General features: G+C 36.0%; 1 protein-coding gene across 2 annotated transcripts in view; it reads right to left on the reverse strand.

Annotated features, from left to right (window-relative positions):
* Nucleotides 1–22,703, reverse strand: part of LOC117794214 (uncharacterized protein CG43867) — a 131,212-nt gene extending 108,509 nt beyond the window's left edge. For both annotated transcript variants that reach the window (XM_034634771.1, XM_034634770.1), the window contains exons 1-2: nt 21,843–22,703; nt 21,205–21,297 (exon numbers count right to left, since the gene is read on the reverse strand). In XM_034634771.1, the coding sequence (XP_034490662.1) occupies nt 21,205–21,297; nt 21,843–22,703 (954 nt within the window). The remainder of the gene's footprint in view (nt 1–21,204; nt 21,298–21,842) is intronic.
* Between the last annotated feature and the right edge of the window lie 4,779 nt (nt 22,704–27,482).

Here is a 27,482-nt window from a genome sequence, read left to right on the forward strand (position 1 = left end):
GCAGCTGCGGCAACAGACGGAGGCGACACCAAAGTGCCAGGCGACATGTTTGGCAGGCGGCAGGATATGTCTACGTTTTCACGCCCTGTACCTCTAAGCTGCAAAGGATCTACTAAGTTTGCCCAAAAAGAGGCCGCCATCTCTAACTCCTAAATGTTTTTGTTCTTGATCAACGTTAACTGATCTTAAACGTAAAATAGCTAGAAGCATCAAAGTAAACAATTAAAATTTAAAGGATATAGATTTCAAATTCTACACACATAAATCTTGTTACTTTGGTGATCTGTTATATTAAACATGACATTGTCTTTACTTAAGGATGAAAGGACGAATTGCAGTACCGCAAAAAAAAACTTAAATTTCGCAGTCAGCTAATTGGCTTGGTGGATAGCGAACATGTGACTTGTTGTATTTGCATTATTTTTTTGAATAATAATACTCATATCATAATTACTTCAATTTTTAATTATTTTTTTTCCTACCGAGTAAGTACAGGGTCTTTGGCGGTCAAGTTGCCTCGACTCTACGCTTTCCTACTAGTTCTTGTTATGTGAGTTGAAGTTTTGTATCGTCCATTTAACAATGTGTGCCACAATGTACGATGATGATACACACACACACACTCACACGCGCAGAGGGCCATGTTTAGCATGTGTGTGTGAGTATGTGTGTGTGTGTGTGTGTGACAGACAGTCAATTGTTGTTGCTGTTGCTGTTTGTTGTAAGGACAAGCCGTTTTGGAATCTATACGGCCAGGCCATAATTCACCAGAGATAATATACATATGTCTGGCTGGCAGGAGCTAAAGGAGCTAAAGGACGTAGACCAAGACCAAGGCATAAGCAGCGTCATGCAATTGCCCTGCACGCACGCACAACAACAACACACAAACACACACACACACACACACACACACACACAGACAGTTGGGCATATTAATGACACGCTGCCTGACTTGCAACTTTAAGTGGCAAGTTTAAAGCTACGCGCTGCACTTGGAAAATGACAAAAAAGAAGCAAAGTATGCTAAATATTTTTTATATACAAACATTTCTTGTTGTTTCTTTGCAGCTCATCAAATATTTATGGCCAGGCACAAAGACACACACGCATATTCTTTTGGTTTTCGAAAATACATCAAATATGCTCGTGTATTTGCTTCACTGCGCCAAAAATTATGCTACAAAAAAAAACACGCGCACAAAACGAAAGCGAAAAAATAAACAAAAAAAAAAAAACAGAAACGAAATTGAAAATGAAAAGCAAACAAAACTGACGGCTGGCAAGCCATACACGTCACATACAGTATATAATGGCTATAAGAAATGTGTGAAGCAAAGGAAATGGCGCCAGGCTGTCTGCCATTGTTTTGACCCTGTCAAAACGATTGTCAAGTTGAGTTATGGCTTCGATTTGCAGTCAGTGAATGAGCAACAATTGATTTCAAAAATCACACTATAGTAATTATTTAAATATATACTTTAACTATGCATTAATACACATGCTGCAAACGGTAAATACACACATTTAAATACACTAGGAAAAAAATAAATAAATGGAATAAATGTCGCTATTCACTTTCTCGCGCACATCACACACAAAATGTCGCGATATTGAAGTTCCTATTTGTAAATATTTTTTTTTTTTTTGTTATTTTTCTGTTCTAAATTCGACAAGTTGCGACGAGTTTCAAGTATCACGTTTATTCGTTCTCGAAACCGGGCTAATGCCGAGCGATGCCGTCAAGCACGCAACGCGTTACACAGCCAAACACAAACTGATTGCCGTGTGCCATGCAATGGTTGTGATTTACCGACAACCGACAACCGACAACCAACAACCGACAACCGACAAGCAGCTCCAGTCAGTGCCGGAGTCAGTAGCACACACAACAAGGAAACGAAACACACACACACACATATACACTTGTTTGTGTACACACGAGTCAGCACAGCTGTGGATTGTGCGCATGTGTGTGTGTATGTGTGCGAGTGTTGAGTTGAAAGAGCATCGCAATCGCATCGTGGTGAGTCGAATTTCCCTATTTTCAACTTTCCTACAATAAAATGTGAAATACAGGTTCAAGTCCTTGTATACCCTAGGAGAATATTCACAGATTGGCTTAATTTGTAGTAAACATAAAAATATCACTATAAAACTATAAAAAATGGAAACAGTTAAGAAAAAAAAACAAGAAAATATTCCCTTAAATTTAAACTTAACTCTAAATTATGTTTCCATAAATTGATAATATAAATAATATGGTATAGAAAATAGGTTAGAAAGCAAATAAAAGATTTAAATATTTATTTATTTCCCAACTTTGGTGTTCAAATGAAAAAATTACCTTGAAAGCATAAAAAAAACTTTTACGGCAACACAGAAACAAAAAAAAATTTGTTTTTAATTCAAGTTTAACGCTTCTCATCTTAACATGTAATTTTAGGACTTATTGTCATATTAATGTTCAGGATAATTAGGACAATATGCATCTATGTTATAATGGCAACGACTCAACATCTTTGATCCAACTAAAAATAAATATTTCATGGAAAATTAAAATATTAAAATCATGTATTGTGTACTTGGCTTAAGAAAATTACCGTACTTCTGATACTGTATTGAACTAATTTCAGCCCGAAGTCCCGATATTTTTGTCTTTCAGTGCTCTAAACTAATTAAATAAACTTTAATCCGACGCATTTGAATATACAGTAAGATTTCTCCTGACTATATTACGTTTAGCGGGAAAAAATTCAATGAAAATGACATATTAAAATACAAACAGATCACAGTGCGATGCTGTAAATGAGAAAAGTCCAGCAAACTGTTTGGGAAAGCATCGGCAAAGTGATTTCCCTTTATTTCCCTTGGAGCTAAGAGTAAAGGATATTTTTTGTGCCATGGCGTGGTGAACATAGTTGCGAGGCGAGAGGCGAGTTCGTGAATCGGTTTTCCTGCTGATTTCAACCTGTCCTCCCACTACACACACACACATACACACACTACCGTGATGAGAGGGTATTAGTGTAGCATACTTTTGTGCGCTGATTGTGTGTGTGTGGTTGTGTGTTTGCATTAAAGCCAAATTTCGTTAGCCTTAAAGACGTATCATAATACAAAGCAACGCGGCCGCATTTGTTTTTGGCCGCTTGCGAATTTTAATGACTTTGCTGGCAGTTCGACCTGTTTGCCAAAAACATGTTTGCATTTGAATTTTAAATTAAACGTAGCGCACGACAATGCTAATGGCATAAGGATGCGAAACAATTTGCTGATGAGGATGAGAATGAGAAAGATGTGAATATGGTTCTGGATGCGGATGATGGGGACAATATGTCAGGCGATTTTGATCAGCTTATCAGCGGATTGATATTGATTTGCAGTTGACCTTTTCTAGCTGAAATGCGGCCAATTAGCGTATGCCATCATGTGACAATGGAGGACGAACTTAAGTCATGTCAAGCTGGCATCGGTGGCGGCCATTTTAATTGTGGTACCAAATCCAAATCCGCAACTGCGGCCATTTCAACTCTGGCACTGAGCGCTGCCGTAGCTGTCAACAGCCAGGCATTAGATGTTGCCACACACACACACACACACCTACACACACCCATGCCGTGCCACATGTCACATGGCCTGGCAGGTGGCCTTTCATACAATGCGAAAAATTGCTTAAATTGAATGCTACCCAGCGTGTATGTGTATGTGGCATGTTATATTCCACATACGAGTATATATTTTATTTTCTTATTCCTCTTTTGGACTCCGGCAAACGCCACACGACGCCAACTTGTTGAGCAATTAAGCCAACGCTTAAAGCGCCAAACAACCAACTCTATGAATTTATGTAAAACTCCAAATGAATACAATTACAAATAAACACACACACACACACACGCACACACACAGACAGATGTCATAAGCAGACCACCACATAAATTTACATGTCGCATTCACAAAACATGCACTAAATATTTTAGCAAATCAATTTGATTGTCTGTCAACTTTAATCAAATTTGCAAAGCTTTCAGTTTAATCATTTGAACAACACATTCAAAAGCATTAAATACATTTTAATATTGAATATTTGCTTTAAATATATAGACTCATGACAACTTTAATTATTACACTTACATAGATAAAGTAGTTATTTGGCCTGGTTTACAGTTTAAATTTGGTATAAACTAAAAAAAACAAAATATTGTACATCTATTGCACTTACATTAACTACTTTTAACTAATGTTAATTAACAGTACAAGATTCTTACAGATATTTAGCATTGTAAGTTAACTGAGGATATGAAAACAAATATAAATAAAATCACTTCATTGTAGTAATATTCAGCACACATATGCATAAGTAAATAGTATGTAAGTTTGTATTATATTGTAAATAGTATTATGTATTAACTTGAATAGCCCTGAGCAACTTTTTTTCTTCATGAAACTTTCAGGACTGATAAATTTGAGGTCGCTGAATCCGAAAAAAACAATATTTTTGTTCGTCCTTTTCAGTAAAATTGACAGGACCATTTTTTTGGACTGGTACCATATGGTAACGCTAGTACCAACAGGGAACTGGTGTTTATAATACTACTTTAGCTTTATCCAACAGGGGGGCTCCTCCTTGGTATATCTGACCAAATTTGGTTCAAATCTTCGTACTATATCATATAGCTGTCATAGGAACAATCGGGGTCAAATTCAACTTCAGTATGGAAAACTTTTTTGTTTTCGGAGATATCTCAACCAAACTCACATAATATGCATATAAGTTGGTTTTGTACATCCTGACCAAATTTGGATTAAATCGGTTTACTTTATCATATAGCTGCCATGGGAACAATCATATTTTATGGACAAAACAATACCGAAGTGCAAATAAAATGTATGGAAAAAACCTTTACCCTGTCGGTACTAGCGTTACCATATCGTACACTGAAAAAAAAGACCAAGTTCTAAAATCAAGAACATTCATCTTAAATATTTTGTTCTTAAAATAAGATTATTTTAAGACCAAATTACTAAAAATAAGATTATTAATCTAAAAAATCTTATAATCTTAGTATAAGAATAAAAATCTTAAATTGTTAGGAAAGTATAAATAGGTACTATTTCGTATCAAAAAAATGATGGCAGCGTGGCGCTCTGGTTAGAGAGGCCGCTTCAGTTGTGAAACAGTAGGCGGCGGTTCGAATCCCCCTCGTAACAAATTAAAATAACATTTATAAAATTACTAAAACAGTATAAAATATATATAAATCAAAATTTAAAAATTAAAAAAAAATAAATATAAAAAATAATTTTCATTTATTTTATTTTTTGATTTTAATTTTAAGAACATTTATTCTTAAAATAAGAACTTGGTCTTATTTAAAATGTTCTTAAAATCAAGATGTGTTCTCTTAATTCAAGAATTTGATGTTCTCGACGCATTTTTTAGACCAAAAATCTTAGTTCTGAGACCAAAATCTTGATTTTAGAACATTTTTTTTATCAGTGTAACAAGAAAAAGAGAAGCGTAAATTTACCGTGAAAAAGTGTTTTTTATTCCGAATTCTTATCATAATTAAAAAGAGCATTCTTTTACCATTCTTTTACCATTCTTTTACCATTCTTTTACCATATAAATCAGTACTTAAATTAGTTGAATGATATAAACTTACTTGCGACGAATTGCCAACTGCCGTTTATTTGCACTGCAGAATATAGTGATCAACTTAATGCTCATTTTTCAATAAGTTATCTTCAAGAGATGGTTTCAACTTATCGGTTAGAGACAACAAATTACTCTTAGAATATCATATTTTAGTTAGTCTAATTTTAATATGTTGGCTTAAAAAAATTTTTTTAGTAAATGCCAATCGCTTGTTACCATATGGTAAAGCTAGGGCTATTCGGGTTAATTATATTTATCGCACTGTAAATATAATTATTAATTTATCGATTGTTATAAAGCGCCCTCTGCCGTGAATAATAATTAGCTTAAGAATGCATGGTTGTGTTGGAGAATGAGGCAAGCGTCACTTTTGCAAGCGACGCCGATCGAAATGGACATAAGTGAATAAATTATCCAAAGAACCGCAAATCTATGAGTGTTTAATTACAAAAGGTTACCCAGACTATATCATTAAATGGACTTTAAATAGTTGTTAAGTGTAATTTATAACCCACAAAAAAACCCCTACACGAGGTAAAAGTCTAGTGACGAAATATCCAGTATCCAATATCCAATTTTGTGACGAACAAAATTCAGTTTAACATAAAAATTTAAATATAAAAATATAAATTAATAAAAAAAAAAACGAAAATTGGCATTGGCATTTTCCCCTCCCACAGTATGTTATTTTGTAAGTTAGGACTAAGCCTTTCGATCGGTATATAACTCGATCTGATCGGACAGTCGTAGCAAATTTTCCAAACTAGCTGTATATATTTCTAGTCGCCTTTCGCACCCTTCGTGCTGCTTTCGTCACTAGCGCGAATTGCCGTCATCAGTGATCGATAGCTGCTGTTAAGCTTAAGGTTACTTAACAATTATGCTATTAAAATTATAATGGTTTAAATCTTAATTTCCCAAAGAACTGAATTTGTTATCAAGCTAAGAAGTTTGAAAACTTTTAATTGTATTTGACAGTCATTTGACAGCGATAGTTGCTGCTCAGCTTAGCAAACAATTGTATATTTGCCAATACGATTCCTAACGATAACGTAAGGTATATTTTAGTCGCCTGTCAACTGTGTGGCATCTGTAAGTGTTATTGCCACCACTTGTTCAAACGACAACTGGCTAATATCCTTTTTAATCCCGTTGCCATAAATATACATTCTAGTGTCTAACGAAACATTGAAACTACCAACACAAGAGTCACAGTTGTTCCTCACTCTCTTGCCACAGCGTGAGAGTGTGTATGTGTGTGTGGGGCGGTAGGGGGCACGAAGGTGTAATGTATATGTATTTGGGAAAGCATGTGTGTGCACATTGGTCATAAGTATTATTGGTGTTTTGTGTTTTGTGTTTGGCATCCAGTTTTGTTTGTTGCTCGGTTTTACTTTCGCATAGTTTTCATAAATTTGAGACTCTGGCTGAGGCGACTCTGGACTTCTACCTCTCTCTCTCTCTTTCTATCTCTCTCGCTTTCTTTGTTCTCCGAGTGTCGTCTGGGGCAATCCGCTTAATATAATTTTTCGGCATTACTTTGAGTATCCCGTTAACAAGTCTACACAACAACACCCGATCCTGGAGCAGCTGACATACGGCTCGCCATTGGTGTCAAGTGCCGTTATGTGTGTGTGTGTGTGCGTGTGTGTGTGTGTATGGGAGTGTGTGCTTGTTGTTGAGTCGTGTGTATTTCGCAGTTACACGTAACAACATAAACGGCTTAAATACGCAGCCAAAAGCCGATTAACACACAACTTTAGTGCGGTTTTGCAGTGCGGATCCAAGCAGCGGGCCAAATGGAATTCGCGGCTTTAATTGCAGGCAAAAAGTTTTACGACTCTTGGCCATTCAGACAGTCAGACTGTCAGTCCGCCTTTTAGCCTGTTCATAATCATGTTTTATGCTCGACGACCGCACCAAAAAGTAGTCAACGAATTCCGCTTTCAGCTTCTGCAAAACTAAGCTACCGCTCTTCTCCCCTTCTCTCTCTGTCTCTCATTCCCTCCTCCTACATCCTGTTAAACACAAACACACACACTTAAAAGCGACCGCAGTCTCTTTGCCCTTTTGTATTTATTAGCTTTATTTTTTTTTGGTCAGGCATTTGAAATATGCCCACAACGCATGCAACTTGTTTAAGCCATGCGCCTAAAAGCTTACAACAAACGGAAAGTTAAGGTACAGTGGAGCATATTATCACAAACAGTTAAGATTATAACAAAAAATTTCGATCATCTTATCCATTCAAGTGCCTCCTTACACTGAAAATATATTACAACAGAAATTTATTATTTCAACTATAAATAATATCAATTTCAGAACCCCTAATGACTTTTAAAAACGAAGAGCTTAACAGAGTCGATAAACGGTGATTAAATTATCGAAACTTTTGATAGCTTTCGCAAGCTACTGAAGTAGCCCCTTTTTTATCAGATTCAAACTATTAAAAAACTATATATTTATTTAACATTTTATAGATTTAATAAAATAATTAATTACTGACCTGTTGAACAAATTAATACATACCAAAATAAGTTATCTTATTTTAAATGGACTAACATAATGACTAGCAATACATTTTCATTGCCATTGTAGCATTGCTTTTTGTTGCTTCTTCAAGATATTTTAGCCTCAGTTGCTGTCCCACATTCAAATGCTGTCGTCAACAGAGGCAGCCACGAGTCAAGCATTTGCCCACAACCCTCCCAGCTAGAGACCCTCCTCAGCCCTAAATCAACTCACTTTCAGTTCAGCTCAGAATAAAGCTGAAGCAAAAAACAGAAATAAAATAAGATATAAAGAATAAAAATGCAAAACAAGACAACAGAAAGAAATGTGAGAAAAAAAACCGGCAACAAATATTTTTGTCTTGAAATATTTATTTGATTTTTATACTTTTTAACAGTAAAAAAGTGATCAAAGTGTAGATAGGGATCAAAAATTTATATACTTATCTAGATTTATATTTTTATCTATATCTGAATATATGTATATTTCTACATATCTACATCATTTGTTTCAGTTTTATATAAGAAAAAGTTCATTTTCTCAATTGTTTTTTAATTTTTCTTCATTTAAGGTATATTCATTTTTGTAAACAAACTTTTAAACTTTTAAGAAATCGAACTTAAAATAATAATTTCGTTATTATTTTTCCACTGCTTAAAAATCGATCAAAAAATATTTCCAAATATTTGTAATACCTTTTTTTGAAACCTTGATTTTATATTATTTTATTTAATGTTTATTTTGAGCTCTATTAATACATTCGTTTATACTGAGGGTATCAGTTAGTCATGATTTCTTTACAATTGAATTTGGTATTCATTCTTTTTTTCTCGACTTGTCACTTTTGTTTTACTGTTTTATGATTTCATTGTGGCGTTTTTGTTGTCCTGAATATTCTTATTGTTTACTGTTCTCGTTATTGTTGTTGTGCTATATTTTCAGTTCTTTTTTTTAGAAATATATTTCACTTATAATATCAAGTAATTTATTTCAGACTTTAAAATGCTTCCAAGTCCCTCTTTATATGATTTGAACTAAGTTTCAATGTTCAAAAAATAGAGATATATTTAGATGATAGATATTTATATATATATTAAGTTTAAGATCAGCTCAGATTAGTTATCAGTTATGGTTGTTAATTTGCTAAAAACTTGATAAAATCAAAAGTGACGGCCCCTGGTGAGACATATTTTCCGAGAATATAGAAACTCCCTCCGGTTAGGGTGAGGGTATTAAAAGGAGATTAAAAACTGACTTGCCCCGAGAGCTGGCACAAAAAGGACCTGCTGTTCATATTTAGTTAGATGAGTGCAATCCCAGCGAAAGTACTCGAGAATGTCAACTGACTAGTCTTTAATCTTGCCAGCAATGGGAGCGTATAATGCCTGAGCCCAAAAAGGACAATGAGAGAATGGACTGAGATGACAGGGGCTAGAAGATGGTTGGGGCCAAAAGCATTTTGTATGAGGCATTGTCACGCATAATTAAAATTAAATGCGCTTTTGGGAATAATTCAAATGAATAAACGAGCGTGGCCAACATGTGTGCGCTGCATACACAAAATGAGTTGTCGTTGTCTTCTTTACAGAGTATACGACACACACACACACACACATACACCCATTACCACTATCCCCCCTTGCACTATGGGGAATTTTGCCATTTTTTTGAAATTAATTAATAACTCGAGAACCAATAAATTTTTTTTGGTTTAGTTTTTTGCATTGGATATATAATATCAATGCACAAATGTCCTAAAAAAGTAGGCGGGGTGCCACCTTTATTCTGGATTCTGCGATATGCAAAATGTTTTTTTTTCAAGCTATCCGCTCCCAAATTGCAGGTTAGGCGTGTTACTATGCTCCTAACGTGTTGCTAAAATTTCATCCAAATTTTCGGAACATACTATATCATTTAAAGAAATAAATGTAATGAAAAATTATCGTAAAGTAAGTGAAAAGCAAATCCTGCATTTTGAAATTTGAGGTTACATGCTTAAAGTTAATTTTCATAAAATATCCCAAAACATCGCAAAATGTATTTACATGGACAAAACAAGAACTAATTTATCTACAATACATCTAAATAATATGGGGGTATTTTGATGCCTTTTTTTTAATTTCCAATTAAAGTTAAGATTTCATTTTCATTTTTAACGAGTGAGATGGCTCTCTTTTTCATACAATTACGAGGACAATACGACTAAATTCTACAATCCAAGCTTTTAAACACAAAGTACAAACCTCTCTGAACAGACTGCAAATCTAAGCTTTTCAATTTGTTAACAATATCTATTAGTTTTCTGTACTTAAAGTTTGATAAAAAATGCAACAATTTTGACAGCACGTGCTTTTCAATTGCATAACCTGTCTTTGCACTGTTATAACTTAACAGTGGCGAGTTCTGTTAAAATGTCTGGTATGTAACATTACGGTTTGGACATTTCCTGGTCGATTGCTGTTATTAAGAACGTATTTTAATAACTTTCAAAAATTTAATTTATTCCAAAAAATCGGAAAAATTCCCCATAGTGCCTTGCTCTTGACAGTGCGAAGGCCACACGCGAATCTGTTTTCCAGTACAAAATTCTCTCTCTCGTTTCCTCTCACTGTTGAAAGAGGCCTTAGACAGAAAACTTTAGAACTTTTTGTCTTGTAGAAAATACTGCCCCTTCCCACTCAAAAGCTAGTGGGCGTGGCATTTGGAGAGCAAGAGCAACAAAGACATCGCTTCATTTATTATGCGACTGATGGCCATTAATTTTGCAGGCCACAGTCGCTTGGCAGTTAGTTGCTGCTGCCAATGTTGTTGGCCAGGCTCGCAAGTTGCCAGACAGACGACGCCAAAAACTAGGCAGCACATGTTGCTCCACTCGATGTGTGTGTGTGTGTGAGTGTCTCTCTCTCTCTGTGTGTGCGTGTGTTTGCATGTGCATATTTAAAACTTGTCATAAACAAAAACCCCATATCAACACACACTTATACACACACTTGAATGGACATGAGAATATGCCAAGCAGTCAGTAGAGAGAAGGCTGCAAAAGTGAGAAGGGAGGGTGAAGCAGCAGCTTAACCCGTTGAGCACAAAAGTATGCAATGCATTTTGGGATACTAATTAATTATACGCAAAATTCTGGCCCTGGAATGAAAAGTGCGGCCCTTATCTAATTGCTCAAATAGTTGAGCAATTTTTGGGTTCCCTTTGCCAGCATCGACGACGACAACAACGACAGCAGCGATGCGCAATTTATGCCCAGACACGAAACTGTCCAACATTTTTAATTAAAGATTCTGGCCGAAAGTGTCGTTTGATGACCTTTTATTCGAGCCCTTTTTTAGCTACTTGCTAAGATTTCTAGGCATATCATCAACAAAGTGTGAAAATCGATTGAAAGCAGATTAATAGTCTTATTGAAAATGAAATTTCACTAAAATACAATTGCTTGAAGGGAGTAAAATAAGTTAAATAATCCGTAAGCGATTTACAACTACTTTAACTCGATAATATTTTTGATGGTCAATCAAGCTAATTAAAAAAAATGCTCATTAAAAATTGTCAGTTCAACTCCAGTTATCATTGTTTGAGCTTTAATTAAAATTGAAAAATTCAATTTATTCCATCACTGTCCATTTTTCCATACATTTTCCTTGACACTTTTTCAAAAACTTCAAGCTGTCATAACTTTGTCAAATTCTAACCGATTTCCTTGCGGAATGTCAATTTTAACATTACTTGCATCGAATTTGGAAAATTCAATTTTTCTCCATTACTCCATTTTTTCCATACTTTTCCCCTTGACGATTTTTCAAAAGTTTCAAAGTGTCATAACGTTTTTGAAAATTAACCGCTTTCCTTGCCAAATGCCAATTTTATCATTATTTGGCATCTATTTTGGTTCAGAATTAAAAGTGGAAAATGCAATTTTTTTTCCATCACTGTCCGTTTTATCCATACTTTTTCCTCAATGATGAAGAAATCGGTCAATGCTCTATCGATAACAACGCACATTGCATTATCGTCGTGTTTGCGATAAACCGTAACGAACACAGAAGTCCAGGAAACGTATTTCCGACTCAACGGCGAAATACGTCAACATTTTCAATTTCCCATTGCAAAACACCCATAAACAAAGGCAACGCCTTCTGCTCTGTAATAATAGAACATGCAAAGTGAACGTTTCATGTCAGACGTGAACTGTGTGCTTTTGCAATTGTATAACTGTGTGTGTCTGTGTGTAAAATCAGCGCATAAGTGCAATGCACGCTTTTAGGCGCCTATCTTGCACTGTCGGATGTGGCATTGTTAAACACATGCGTTACCTACTTGCAACGGACAAAGCGGATCCAAATGACAGTCCTGACAGCTGCAACAGATGCGGCTGTTGCAACGTGGCTATCGTTTTTGTTTGCATTGCTATTATACCATGTACCGCAGAAATGTCAGCAAAGGGCATCTACAACTCGATTTAGAGTAGAGACAATAAAAATGACTAAAATTCGACGTTAGTTCATTGCTATTTCTAATATTTGATTATGCGGGGTAGGCCATTTTAAGCTGACCCATGTGATTTTGAAAAAAAAACATAAATAAAACAAAAATTTTTGTTCTCCGTTTGAAAATTTATTTATTTATTTGGGTCAAGGAAATTTTTTGCAGCTAATATTTTAAATGGATATCGCGTAAATGAATTTTCCATGACATTGGCCAATATTTCAGACGATATGACGGCTATTTCAAATCGAATTTTGACTTTCAGTTGAGCGGAGGTCTTTGTCTTACTATCGTATACCCTGGATTTCAAATAATCCCACAAATAAAAGTGTGGTAATGTCAAATCTGTTTATTCCGGTGGCCAGTCAAAATCACCACTTTTCGATATCAGCCGCCCGGGGAACAATTATGTCAATAAAATGATTGTTTCTTTAGCTGAATGGCATGTCCTGTTGATCCAAGAAGTTATCCATGTCATTTTAGCTAGGACTTATGTGTCGGAGAGATGTGCGAGCTATGCCTAATTGCTGAAAGTGGCGATAACTGGCTATAGTTGGAGTCTTCTCAACACTGGCTTGCGTATAAATCCTTAATTGTGCTCTTAACTGAAGCACTTTTCACTCTATTTTTTTAGCTAAACGGATGTCGAATAAACAAAATTTTTTTTTTATACAGCTGAATAATTTCGGCGCGTATTTTTGGAGTGTAATGTTCCATGCCATAAAATGCCTTCGAAAGACGCTTTCAACAGTTGTCGATCGGTCAGCGCAGTCAAAATTGATAGCGTTTTCACATGGGTCAGCTTTAAATGGCCTACCCTGTATTAGATATTCAAATCAATTTAGCAAACGTAAGCAAATTCTCTTGGATGACAAGACAGGTGTTGCATTATCGTGATGAAGCAACGATCCATAAGAGAGTCTGCATTTTAACGATAGTCTGACAATAGTTTAACAATATTATATGATTATATTTAATCGCTTATGCAAAATATCTTAATATTCTTTAAATATTTCTAAAGAGATCTACTTTTATGAAGCAGCGATATTCAAGAGATTCAACGTGTTTTTTGTGACTATGCTATCAATTTCTCCCATTAATGTGATAAAGAAAAGAAAAAGTAATACAGGAAAAAACTCTATATGTATATCGATTGTCATAGGGTATCTAGAATTCTAACAGCCATTAGAAGAGTAAGATTTACATGTTATTTCATGTCAGGCATTTTAAATATATCCCGTTTTAATCGACGATGGACGCGAACTTTTGTCATCGTTTCGCCTTTTTTTTTTAGTTTTTCCGACCAATGGGGAAATTGAAATTGTTGATGACGATGCTGATGCCTCTAAGCGCAGCTTTCAACGCGTTAACGCGTTGCAGACACACACACACACACACACACCCACTAATAAACACACACACAGAAATAGACATACGTCGCATTGCTTATGGCTTATAGCTTATGGCACTAATGTGGCCACTTTTGGTGCTTTGCTGTTTGACTGTGTCCAATGTGCAATCACTAGCAACTGGGCCGTTGGCATTGCAGATTTATGAGGCCCATTTATGGCCATGGCGGTCACATAAAGCACAACCTAAAGCCAACAGAGAGAGAGAGAGAGAGTAACATAGAGCGAGAAAGAAGCTGGGAATAGATGAAACCATTGCCAATTGACAAACAAAATTTCATAACAATGTGCGCAGAAATTGAAGGACGACCAATGCCACTTGAGTGGCAAAGTGTCGCTGGCATTGCCACTGCCACAATAGCAACGTCTACAAAGTAGCCTTAACACCAGAAAGCCGTTGGAAACAAACATTCTTAACACTCCAGAAAAAAATTGGGACCAAAAAAAAAAGGCGTGCCATGGAAAAGGGCGTAACGTTCAAACGCAAAATTTTGTGTTTTTCAACATTTAAAATGCAATAACAAATATTAAAAATAATTTCAGTTAAAGTTGTTAAAAAAAAAGTATGTAAAAAAATATTTTTTTGCAATTTCTTAGGTCAATAAGACCCTTTTATCGTTAATTTGTGCCCTTTCTCATGACACGCAGACTTTTATTTTGTGGTTGGAATTTTTCTAAAGTGTTCTAAATATATATTTCAAATTTCAGAGCGATATCTCACCCAGTTCAATAGCTACAGCTTTTTCCCATTAACTTCAGCCAAACCTGCCTTAGTAAAGCCTTTGAACGTTTAAAATTTTTTGCTCCTGAGCATAGGCTATCTCTAGCATGGAAAAATGTCGTGGGTTGTGTTACTTATAGTCAAAAATCAACAGCCGAGTCGATTGAGCCATGTCCGTGTGTCTGTCCGTCTGTCTGTCTGTCCGTCTGTCTGTCCGTCTGTCTGTCCGTCTGTCTGTCCGTCTGTCTGTCCGTCCGTCCGCCTGGATACCATACGCAGATCAAGTTTGTTTCCAATTTTGGCTGCCACGCCCCCTTCGCCTACAAATCGCTCTGAAGGATTTACAGGCGCAATTTGTAAGGTAGCACTCCTTACTAAACAATCAGTTAGCCTGTTGAACTACCCTGAAATTTTCAAAGCGATTGACCCATAAATAGAGAAGATATTTCGGAATTAGTAAGCGCAAAGTAAGCGCACAAAGAGAGTACGGAGTAGTACCCATTTTTTTGGGTACCTACTAAAAATCGAGCGATAAACATAAATGTTATTGTTATCATATAATGAAAATGTTGATGTGTAATTAATGTACATACAAATATACAATTAGATTAATATATATTTTTGTTAATATACAATTAAGTATTTTTGAATGAGAAAGTTCGATATGAAGTCACATTTTTCAATAAAATCTTCTGTCCGACTGATTGCTTTGCATGAAATTGCATGAGAGGACAAGCGATCATCTAATATGTTTCAAGAAAAAGTGTGAGAGAGGTAAATTTTTAGTAGACTAAAACTGTAGTTTGTGGCTACTCTTGACATGTAAGTCTACATCGATTCCGAGCGATTACGATTACGATTTGCAACTTATCAATTTGAATTTAGTTATACCCTGAGCTCCATGTATTTTGTTTTTTGAGATATCTTAACCAAACTGATAGAATATGCATTTAACTTAGTTTTGTACATCCTGACCGAAGTAAGTTTAAGTCGGTCCACTATATCATAAGGCTGTCGAGCTCTCTTCTTGAATATCCACAGAATCAAAAACAAATGTAAAATTTGGTGGACTCGAGTAGACTCGGTTTTGAAAATCAACCTATAGTTGAAAAAGTCCCCAAAATTATAGGTTCATAGGAAAAAAAAAAATATTTAAATAAATTAAATAAATTTTTTTTTAAATAAATTTTTTTTTTTTTCTATCAACTTACTATAAGTCAACTTAAAGAAAAAAATAAGTTTGATACCAAACATCACCACGATTTAAGGATATACTGATCAAAAGTTGCAGTTAAAACGCCTATTTTCTCTCCTTCAAAAATTTTTCGAAAATTATCCCAACTTTAAAATTCACCACACGCTACAAAAATTGTACTAAAAATAGAAGACTTCCTGTTTCAATTTCTAATCATTTAAACAGAAAGTCTTCTATTTTTCCCAATTCTCAATCGAACCACATTCAAATTTTTGCTAAAATGTGGAATTAAGCTTTTGAAACTTAGAAACGCCAAACTGGTAAGTATTTAAATATTAAAATCGAGATTCAGGAGGCCTATCATTCATCGAAACGAACGGATTTTTAAAATAGTTATCAAAGGAAACTGGTGACCAATCCAAAACTACATGCACAAGTTTCTAAAGTGACTGAGGAGAGCAATGATTTTGGTTTATCAAATGATTAATATTGAAACACATTGAATTTACATGATTTTTCAATTTTTTTCAGTCAGCATGGTGTTAATACTGAAGTTTGGCAACGTCGCAGCCGTAAACACTATGGTATACGCTCTTGGTCCATGAAACTTTATTCATTCGGTATTCTTTTCGGCACAATTCTTTGCCTGCTTGGCCAGCTCTTTGGCTTGTCCTGGCTTGGCTTGGGTTCAGTTTTGGTTTGGTTTTGTTGTTTGCTGGCTGCTTGGTAATAAACTTGAATTTTATTGTCGTACAAGAATGTTGCAATATGCTTGGCCATAATTTTACGTCTTTCACATTGTTGCCAAAACATTCAGTAGCCAGCCGATTTTGTGGTTTTAGCTTAACGCCTCTTTTGATTGCTGTTGTAACGTTTTTGCTTCTACGGACCACTTTTAACTTTGACATTATAAAAAAAAGTGACCCCTAAAAGGAGCAAGAAATAAATAAATAGGAGTGATCGAATATCAGATGTCCTGTGTTCAAAAATAAAAAAAATATCACAGTAATATCTACACAAGCTAAACTGAAAATAGATTTATTGATACAAAGGTTCGACTACTAGATACCCTGTACCTCGAACTGAAATACTGCTACCACAATATCAACTTTCGCTGGTGCTCCCGTCTACTATTTATTGCTAAAATATTGTTAAATAAGAAAGCCAACACCCTGTACTCATATTAAAAAAAAAACACCCTAATAGGATTTTTTTAAAAGTGATAGTTTCTATCATTTTTGCTTCTCTGCGAAGCAACTCTGACAAATTTTTTCAAATTATAATATTTTATGTATAGAGAATTGGTAACACTGGCTGTAGCAGGCAGTCTCAAGTTTAATGCAACTAATTTAAAATTTATGATGACAAAAATGTGTTGCACTTGAGCGGCTGCTACTGCAAAAAGTTGCAAGTTAAAAGGCAACGGAAAACAAAAATATAGAAGCACTCATAAAAAGGGCAGGAGCGACAAAAGGCAAACAGCAAACAACAAAACGGCAAATGGCAAAATTGCAAAATTTGAAATGCATAAAACACAAATGAAATATTCATTGCATACTTTTAGTCATTGAGTTGTTATATATTTCGTTGCAGCTTGGCCTCATTCTGATATTTTGATACCCTGCATTCTAAAAGAAGGGCAAAATGGGTGGCATAATCCGCAGAACACGAAGGCAGTCTTTGGAAAGCAGGAGCATTTCTTGAGAATTAAGAAAAAAGCTTTGTAAACATGAAAGAGATAAAAAAAAGCTAGTATTAACTATATTTGTACTACCCTAAAAATCTATGAGATATCTGCAAAAGTATCTAAACAACTTATAATTTGAAATTCAATTTATTTTTTAAGTTGATTTATCCAACTATCAATAGGGTAACAAGCTAGTCGAATCCATTTATACATCTCCTTGTTTATCTGCACACATATGGAATTTTTTCATCTTCAGCTGCTTTGCACACAAAAATTTGCTGCCAATTAAATATTGAAACTGAGTGCAGCAGCAAAATAAGGTTATGTTTTCTGTTTTCTGCTTTTCTTTGTAAACGAATTTCAGTTTTCGCAATTTTCCATTAAATTTTTTTTTTCATTAAAAACGTCACGCGGCAATGCACAAAGGAAACGAAACAAATGCATTCATACTCAACTCTGCCCACTCGAAATAAGTAAGGCAGAAATCAACAATGGCTCGCAAACTTTGCATTGCATAGCAATAGGTGCCACACACACACACACACACACACACACACATACACAATCACATCGCCACCTAACATAATGAATGCAGTGCAGCATTTCGAAATGAGCAACTTTTGATGAGGTCATTGAGGGTTATTCGTTACCATCTGGAGCTAGAAAAATAAATAATAGCGAGCGTCTTTCAGAAGGGACTGTAAACTTACTGCAAACATTTTAAGGTGTTATTTTCCAAACAAAATTCGTCCACCGACTATTTTAAATTAAGACAGCAGAAAAAATTGTCAAAAACGAGGGGTCCCATGTAATAATTATTTTAATTATTGCATATAATTCCAACTCTCTTTTTCGATAAAAAAAAAAAAACAAGTGGGAAAGGCTATAGTCGAGATCTCAACCAAAGGATACCCGCTACTTATTTCAATATATATAAAAGTACTTTAAAAAAATAACTTGTATTACTTTGAAAACATTAAATCGCCATAACTACCGTTCTACTTGTCCGATCTTGATGCGATTCAGTAGGACAAGCGATAATACTAATAGATAACGTTAAATACCATAAAAAAACGTATACTCTTAAAAACTATGTGAATGGAGGTTTTTTCGCGATTTGCGGGGTTTCCATTAGAATGGCCTCAGCACAATTGTGTGGATTATAAAACGAATTGTGTTTATCCAATTTCTTAACAAGTCCCTCTATTAGCTTTGCCTGTCGTTTCTGCTCAACTTAAAAAAATTTGATCATTCAATTGCTTAAGGATGTTAATTCTCAATTCTTTATCAACTCAGTCTTTCTTCTGTAGTTCCAATTCCGCTTTTAGACTTTGAATATCCGTTGCTTAATCAGGTCGTCTACCAACTTTCTTGACAATTCTGATTATCGCCTCGCCTTGCCCAGTTCATCTATGAGTTTTTCCTTTCGCTCCTGTTCCACTTTCAGTATTTCAAAATCCATTGCCTTGCAAAGTCCATCAATCAAATTAGCGTGATGTTTCTGCTCCGCTCTAAGATATCAATTTTTTTTACTTTAGTTTTACTTTGTGTATGCTTTTGAGGTCTGCTTTCGTCACTAGCGGGAACCTGTGATAAGGATCTCACCTCAACTCAGATATTTGGGAATTCATTGAAAGAAATTTATTCGTCTCATTACGTTCAGGAATTAGAGTTGTATTTGAGAATGAAACTTATAAATTTACTACACAGATTATATAAATTATTTTTTGCAACATTTTACCACTGAATTTCACTGAACGACGGATGTACAGCTGATTTATCAACCGTTTCACATTTTAAAGGTTCAAGTATTAAACAAGCGACTCGCTGATGGTAGAAAAGGTAGAAAAAATATACCTATCTTTAGTTAGTTTCAGCACCAGTGAGTATATCAGCTATCATCTATTTCTAAACTTAAAAGTAAATTAAGTATTTGGGAAAGTCACCAGAAAACCCGTCGATAAATCAATTATTCTTGTAGAAACGAGACTAATGATTTAACCTGTGCCACTAGAAACTGTATTCAACGTTTTTGATAATTAAATGTTAATAAACTTGCTGAGTTATGGATTCTAGTAAATTTTTCTAGTAATTACAATAGAGTGTTCAAAGCTCTTGTAAATTAATTAACGAATATTAACAGATAATAAGTAGAAAGTCAACAAAGGCGATTGCAAACAAATACTTATAAATGCCAAACTATCACATTATTATTTACATTCTGGGCGCATATTAAACAAATTATTTTATGATTATGATGCAATGCGACAGGCATAGAGGAGATCAGGATGTGCTATACAGAACATGCAGGACTAAAATTGGCTATGAGGTCGCAACTCATGCATTATTCATGCAGCAAAAATCATTGAAGTGTAATTAATTTATGTCATGACTCATGACTATACAATGTGTACCATGTGAAGAGAGATGAAAGTAATCCTCATACGAGTATAAATATATAAAAACACACAAACACACACACACACAGAGACAGAGCGACATGCATATGTGTACATATGTGTTCTCTCAGTAGTGTAACATTTTAATAATTCATATAGTTTTTGCATTAAAGTGCCGCTAGATGGCGATGCCAATAAGCCTAATGACAATGCCGTAGGCCAACAAGGCTTTATGCGCTCGCGACTGACAAGAAAGATACGGAGAAAGGAAGAGAGAGTGAGAAAAATAGAGGGAGATAGGAGGAAGGAGGTTGAGGGTATGCTGATATTTTGGCCAAATGCCTAATGACTTAATTAGCCTAATCATAAAAGGACTTACACATACACATAGAGACGTGAATGTATTGGACTCATAGAGAATGTCAACAGCCATGTGCACTATTTCCGCTACAAATTAACCGTAAGTTGCGGTACAGGGATGGAGAATTAAGCCTGCGGGGTGAGGGATGAAGCGGTTGGCACTTCCGGGTGCTGTCTCCGCGCAAGTAGAATACTTTTTGGTCTGATAATTGTAAGGGGCCGTCGTAAAAATGTTTTAACCATGGGTCCCATAAATCATCATTAAGCACAAGATGTACATTAGTCTTTCTATTTCAGTGTGTGTGTGCGTTTGTGTGTGTGTGTAGTGGTGTGTGTATAATTAATGTGTCTGTGCGTCAGTTTGTTGTATTTTTTTCTCATCTTCATTCTCACTTATTAACTCATTTACGCTAATCAACAAGTCCCAAAGCGTCACCAAACGGGAGAAAACCAAAAAAGACCCCATTGGTTCCTTTATGAATTGAACCGATCTGGTTCACGAATGAACATCTTTATTACAGGTTGATTATGTTATAAACTGGCATTATGATATATATTTATATATGACATATGATATAATTATGATATAAGTATAAGTAAAGCGAACGTCAGCAACGAATCGGTTCAAAGTGCCAAATGGATTCAATAAATCCAGCTTTTATGGAATCTTAATGATAGCCTCTACTGTCGGTTACATATTTAAGGAGCCTAAACTATTCTTATAAGATTTTGATTATTTAGTTTATGTTCACATAAGCTACTGACTCACCTTTTCACGCAGCATATCACGTATACGACCTGCCTGATTCTTGGAACGATGCAATTCCAACTGCAGCTCCAGGCAACGCTCCTGCCAGTTGACCTGTAATTGAAGGAAAACGTATTTAATATTAATTAGCGATCTAAACCCGATCTGAAGATAGATTTAGTTAATAAATAAATCTATGCATCCGAATAATGGACAGCGATACACCGATTTTTTGCATAAGCATTTAAAATTGATCCTTAAAGATCTTATTATAGATAATTGACTTTAAAATTTGTACTTTAATGCTTCATGTATTTAATCTAATATATTATAATATTTAATTGGAAAAGTATGACCTTTGACTGAGTTTCTAGGTTTAAGTTAGGTGCGATTACTTTGACATAGTTCTGCACAAAAAGTGTATATATATTTTTTTTTCAATTTTCAAAAGGTAATAAGTATTTTACAACTATATTTGATGGATTTTCCTTGGATATCCAAGAGATTGTTGCTTTCATGGCAACTGGAAAATGTCTTATAATCGGAAAAAATCGACAAAAAAATTACAAAAATTGATAAATCGATGAATCGATGTTATTTTTGATTCTACTAATCATAAATGGGACTCTAAGATACTGCAAGAGCAGCTGTGGTCTTACTTCTGGCAGTGCCTGTCCGTAGTTGTTCAACTGATGTACATCCAAGTGCTCGGTGAGGGTGGAGAAATGTGGCCAGGGTGCATCGGGTGCATCCAATGCGGCCAAGACGGGATTGAGAGTCGTCTGCATCTGCGAAGAATCAGCTAATGTAGTTTGCTGTGGATTTTGCAGCTCCTTCGACGGCTTAGCCGGTATGGGAGGTGGGCGTGGCACGCGACGTGGCATTAGACGTGGACTATTTGGAGTCGAGGCGGCCACCAGACGCACCTCATGCAACTGTGCGGCACGTGACAACGGCATCTGACCGCTGAACGATGTGGCTCGCTTCGCCAGCAACGGCGAGGCATGCAACGATTGTGTGCCCGATCCGGGACCGGACGCTGAACCCGAGCCGGACCCAGAACCAGACAGACGACCGGGCAAATGTATCGGCAATGAGGGCGGCTGTTGCAATTGCTGATGTTGATGTTGCAGTTGCAACTGATGATGTTGCTGCTGATAATAGTGTGAGGCATGTTGAGCGGTGGCCGCTGGAAATGTGTGCAGGTAACTGGCGCCATCTTGTGGTCGTAGAAAGTAGTTGTGCGTGTGTGTGTAGTAGAGTGTCTGTGTGGCAGCCACACCCAGCGTTGCAGCGGGCGTGGCACGACCCGATGTGGAGGCTGAGGCACTCGCCGACGGCGATGGCGATGATGAAGCTGAACGACGACGCTGCTCTGCCGCCGTCGACGCAGCCTGTTGCAGCTGCTGTTGCTGCTGCTGCAGATGTTGTTGTTGTTGCTGATGTTGTTGTTGTTGCTGTATGTTGGTAAGCGTATCAAAAATTTGCGATAAACGACCCAAAGGCACTTCGTCAGACATTTAGGCGGGCGACAGCAGCTGCAAAAATATAAATATGTATATATTATATTAAATATAAGAATTTTCGCCTCCCTTTTCTTTCTTTAAAGTCTCATTAGAAATGTGTTGATATTCACAAGCGAAAATGTTAGAAAATGTTAAAACACAGCTTCATCGTGTAAGCCACATCTTTAACAAGTTTTCAGGCTGACCAGATGTAAAACAAGTCAAATGATTACTTATAATAACACTGTTACAAAAAAAAATCAAAACAATACTCCGAGGATGTTGACCTATAGCAAGTTTATTTTAAAATTTGGCTACGCCCACTTCCGCCCACGTAAATGATATAAACTCTAATAAAAAGAACAATTTTAAAGCTACAGTCTTGAGACTTGACACACAGGATAAGGGGACAAGTCCTGAGATGTGCTAAAAATATAATCACCTGGATCTCAGAGACTATAAGAGCTAGATCTACCGAATTCGGTGACAATACAGCAATGTTGAGCACGCACATTAAGTTTGCTTTACAATTTTGCCACGCCCCCCCCCCCCAATTTTCCTGTAATCGACAAAAAACTAAAATATTTAATTACAAGGCCAATTTAATAGGTAGAGATTTCAAACCGTTCACCTTGTTCGTCGCTGAACTGGGAAAATGGGAATGCAAAAAATTGATTTTTATAGATATGTCCTTGTACGCCCTTTAAAATTTGTTTACAAGTGTAACATGGTCGGCGCCACTGTTATTGCCCACAAAATTATCACATAGCGCAAAATGCATAAATTTCCCAAGCTCGTTTCTCAATAATGTTCAATTTGGACTTTTTACTTTTCAAAAGCTTTCGGATCTGCGGTCCAATAAAATTTGTAGACGTAGCAAAACAGAATTAAAAACGATCAAATATTGTCAGCACTTTGATGGCTTTTTTTCTTGAAAGTTGAATAGCTCAGTAAAATATTACTCGAATTTAGTTAACTAAAATGCAGAAGATGCAATATTAAATGTTTTTTGAAACTGCGTACCAAAATAATTAGTTTTATACCAACATGACTTAGTAATTTTCGTTCAAAGAACGGAAAAGATGCAAAAATAAAAAAAAAATCCATATATTTTTACACTTAGGTCCATCAACTTTTATCCGAGTTTGTAGTGTAATACACAGTCTTTTCAACGACGTATTACAGTATATTGTAGGATGCACAGCTTAAGACATAAGATTGTTTAACTCTATCAGCCTCGAAAAAACGGTTTTTCTACCCGTTACTTAAAAAATAATTAAAAGGGTATATTGTGTTCGTTGGAATTTATGTAACACGGAGAAGGAGGCATCTCCGACCCCATAAAGTATACTTGATTAGCATCAACGGCCCAGTCGATATAGCTGTGTGTGTCTGTCCGTCTGTCTGTCTGTCCGTCCGTGTGAGCGCCTAGATCTCAGGGACTATAAGAGATAGAGATACCAAATTTGACACACAGATTTCTATAGGCCACACGCAGGTCAAGTTTGTTTTAAATTTTTGACACACCCCCTTCCGCCCCCGTAAATCGGGAAAAACCGTCTGTTCGTCTGCATAAACAAAAGGATCTCAGGGACTATTAGAGATAGAGTAACCAAATTTCGCACATAGATTTCTATAGACCCAGAGCAGATCAAGTTTGTTTCAAATTTAAGCCACGCCTTTTTCCGCCCCCGTAAATCGCGTTTTCACTATCAGCATGATTTAGCGGAAGTGAAAATTTTTGACCTGTTCTAAAAATATTTCATAAACATTTGTAGTATTGAATTTACTTTTAGCTGAATTTAATTTAAGTCTGATAAAGTGAAGAAGGGACATTTTTAAATACTTAGCCTAAATGCAACGTAAAAAAATAAATTTGCTGAAATCCTATAAAATCGGAAGTGAAAATAGGAACAGACCTGATTATTGAATCTATACATTTTAAACTCAAAAGGAATTCGAAATACAATTGGAAGAGTTGTCAGACTGAGATATAACAAACTAACCGACTAACTAAATAAATATATTTAGAAAATTCTGACGATGTATTATCACGATAATCAAATACTAATGCTAGATCGTGTAAACACAGATTGCTGCAAGTAAACAGTTGTAATTATTCCTAAGTTATATAAATGTACATTCTATTTATATAAACATACTCGATTGAAACTTTTTTTTATCTAAAATAAACAATACATTTTCAAATAGAGAAGTATCTATTACCATATACTACAATGCCTCAATGTACGTAGATCTATTAGATCTATACAAGTCTAGACCAGGGCTAATTTATAGCTATCAGCAGTCGCTTGCACTGAATACGTGCCCCAACAACAAAGTGGAAACCAAAGGGGGCAAATCGAAATCAATGCGAATGACCGAATGTTATCCAGTAAACGGTTAACTACAACTAGTGTGTGTTTATGTATATATATATATGTATATATGTATGTGAACTTTTCGGCGGTAAGACGTGAAACAACAGGTGCGCGAATCTGGGCCGTCAATTGGCATTACGTGTGCGCAATGTTTAATGAACAGCTGCCCAGTTGCGAGTACCATATATATGAGATTGGGTTAAGGGTTTACAATCGGACTGAGACTGAGCCTCTTGGCAGCAATTATGGCTAAAGTGCAGGGCCAACTTTTGCAGTAAATTGAATGTGCCACGAAATTGACTAAAACTTGACATTTTATGTGGCACTGGCCAAAATGGCAGTACAGTTTGCAGAGCAATCCTGGCTGCTTCAAAGCGAACGAAGTCTTTCATCTTTTGTGCGGTTTGCCATTTTGTCCCAAAACGACCAAAATATTTGTCTGAACTAAAACAGACTGCCATTTACAACAACAACTTCGACTGGCTGATGGCTTTTCAAGTGGTACGAGTACATGCAGGTTACAACAACTAAACTAAACCATGATAGCAACAACAACATACGAGTACTCGTACAACATACAACATTCATTCAATGCATTTGTCGACTTTCTTTGCTATGAAATTTTTGTGGTTAAAAGCCTGCAGCTTCAGCTTGAACTCTAGCATCCTTCAGTCCAAGAAGGATACCCATTTTGCCGAAAACCAAGTCTGTGGTCAAAGGGTGCACCCAAGACCCAAGAATCCAAGACCAACCCATAGCACAACTCTCGGGGCAGTCATGAGAATTATATTCAAATTTTGTGCTGATTACGAAGACGATGACGACAAGACAAGACAGACAAGAACGACAACTGTCAGCTGCCCATGAAATTGGAATTGAAGTTGAGAGTTTTAGTTTAACTCATCGAGTGCCTCTCAAATGACTGTGCGTATGTCCTGCCTCTGAGTGTGTATGTGTATTTGTGCCTCTCTACACTTCATTTTACAAATTTTGATTAAATTTAAGTTGATTGAAATTCAAATTCCGTTTTGGATTTGACAAAATGTGCACTTCAGGGTACCGCTTCTATTTCTCCTTGTCCTAAGTGCACTTTATAGCAAATTGCTTCTAATTGAAGTTTGGCAACACCGCCGTCCACAAAAGGATATTAAGAGCAGCTGAACAGCAATAATCTAGTTGTTTAACTAACAAATGTGGACACTCTTTCGCAGGGAGACGGCAAGGAAAGCAACTCCCTTTCTTCAAGTATCCCAACAATGTTAGCTGAATTAAGTTTGGAAAATTGGCAACAATGACATGGAAATTGCTTGCTACTTTCAAGTCAAAGATGGGGATATTCTATTGAGTACCGGGTCACTTTAGTGCTCTTTACAGCAAGTATTATCGAAAAAGTACTCCCTGCAGCAATCATTCTGGAAAAAATGCACACACTTTAGTAAATAATTGCGAACTTCCAATCCTTGCAACCTTGTAATGATCATGAAGTTTGGCAACAAGCCAGTGACAACACTGACTGGTCAAACTTCTTTGTAATTTGACAGCAATTTTAGTAGAGTTTGGAAATTCAACAACAATGGCATATTAAATAGATATGAGACAGTGAAGTTAGGCAACCATGCAATTGACATGATATTTGGGAACCAATCGACGAAATTTTACAGTAAATACGCAGTCTATCTTCTAGAAAGTTTGTCAAGATGATATTACCGTGAAATTTGGCAACAATACACTGAAACTTGACAATAGTGAATACCAACATTTTGCATATTTATTTGCTTATTGTTTGCTAGTAAGTTGAATGAACTCATTAGCTGTGACAGCACTTTGAAGCTTTCAAATCATAAGCCGCTTAGCAATATGTAACTTACAGATACAGATACTTATTTGTAGTAACTACAAGAACGAGGATGAGTACATAGATACATGTATCTGTGCTTGCGGCTCGGCTTAATATGGAGTTACACACATGTGGAGATACATATATAGTCAGCTGGATAAGTGCAGTTCCTATTTCAGACTTCATTGTCTTGTGTTTGCTCTTTGGTTTGCTTAGCTTTACGTTTTTGCGTGGCAGCAACAATTCGCTAATGCACACATAAATGAACAACACACACACACACACACACACACATTACACACTCACATGAGAAGAAAATAAACTAAATAAGTATAAGAATGGCGGCGGCAACGACGCATGAAAACTCACTCAAATACTTAGCAGACTTGTATAGTTGCAATGAAGTGTTGCATGTTGCTACAAAAGAGCAAAAGTAAATTTGAAACCCCACTAGACGACAGTTAAGCTGCTCCGAGCTCTACCCAAAGCTTCAACAAATATTAGACAACGTATTTATGTATTATCAAGCCCTACGTATATATAGGTTAGTGTGAGTGTCTACGGCAGAGACCGAAT

This window comes from Drosophila innubila, chromosome X (assembly GCF_004354385.1).
Source record: "Drosophila innubila isolate TH190305 chromosome X, UK_Dinn_1.0, whole genome shotgun sequence".
Taxonomy (NCBI): Eukaryota; Metazoa; Arthropoda; class Insecta; order Diptera; family Drosophilidae; genus Drosophila; species Drosophila innubila.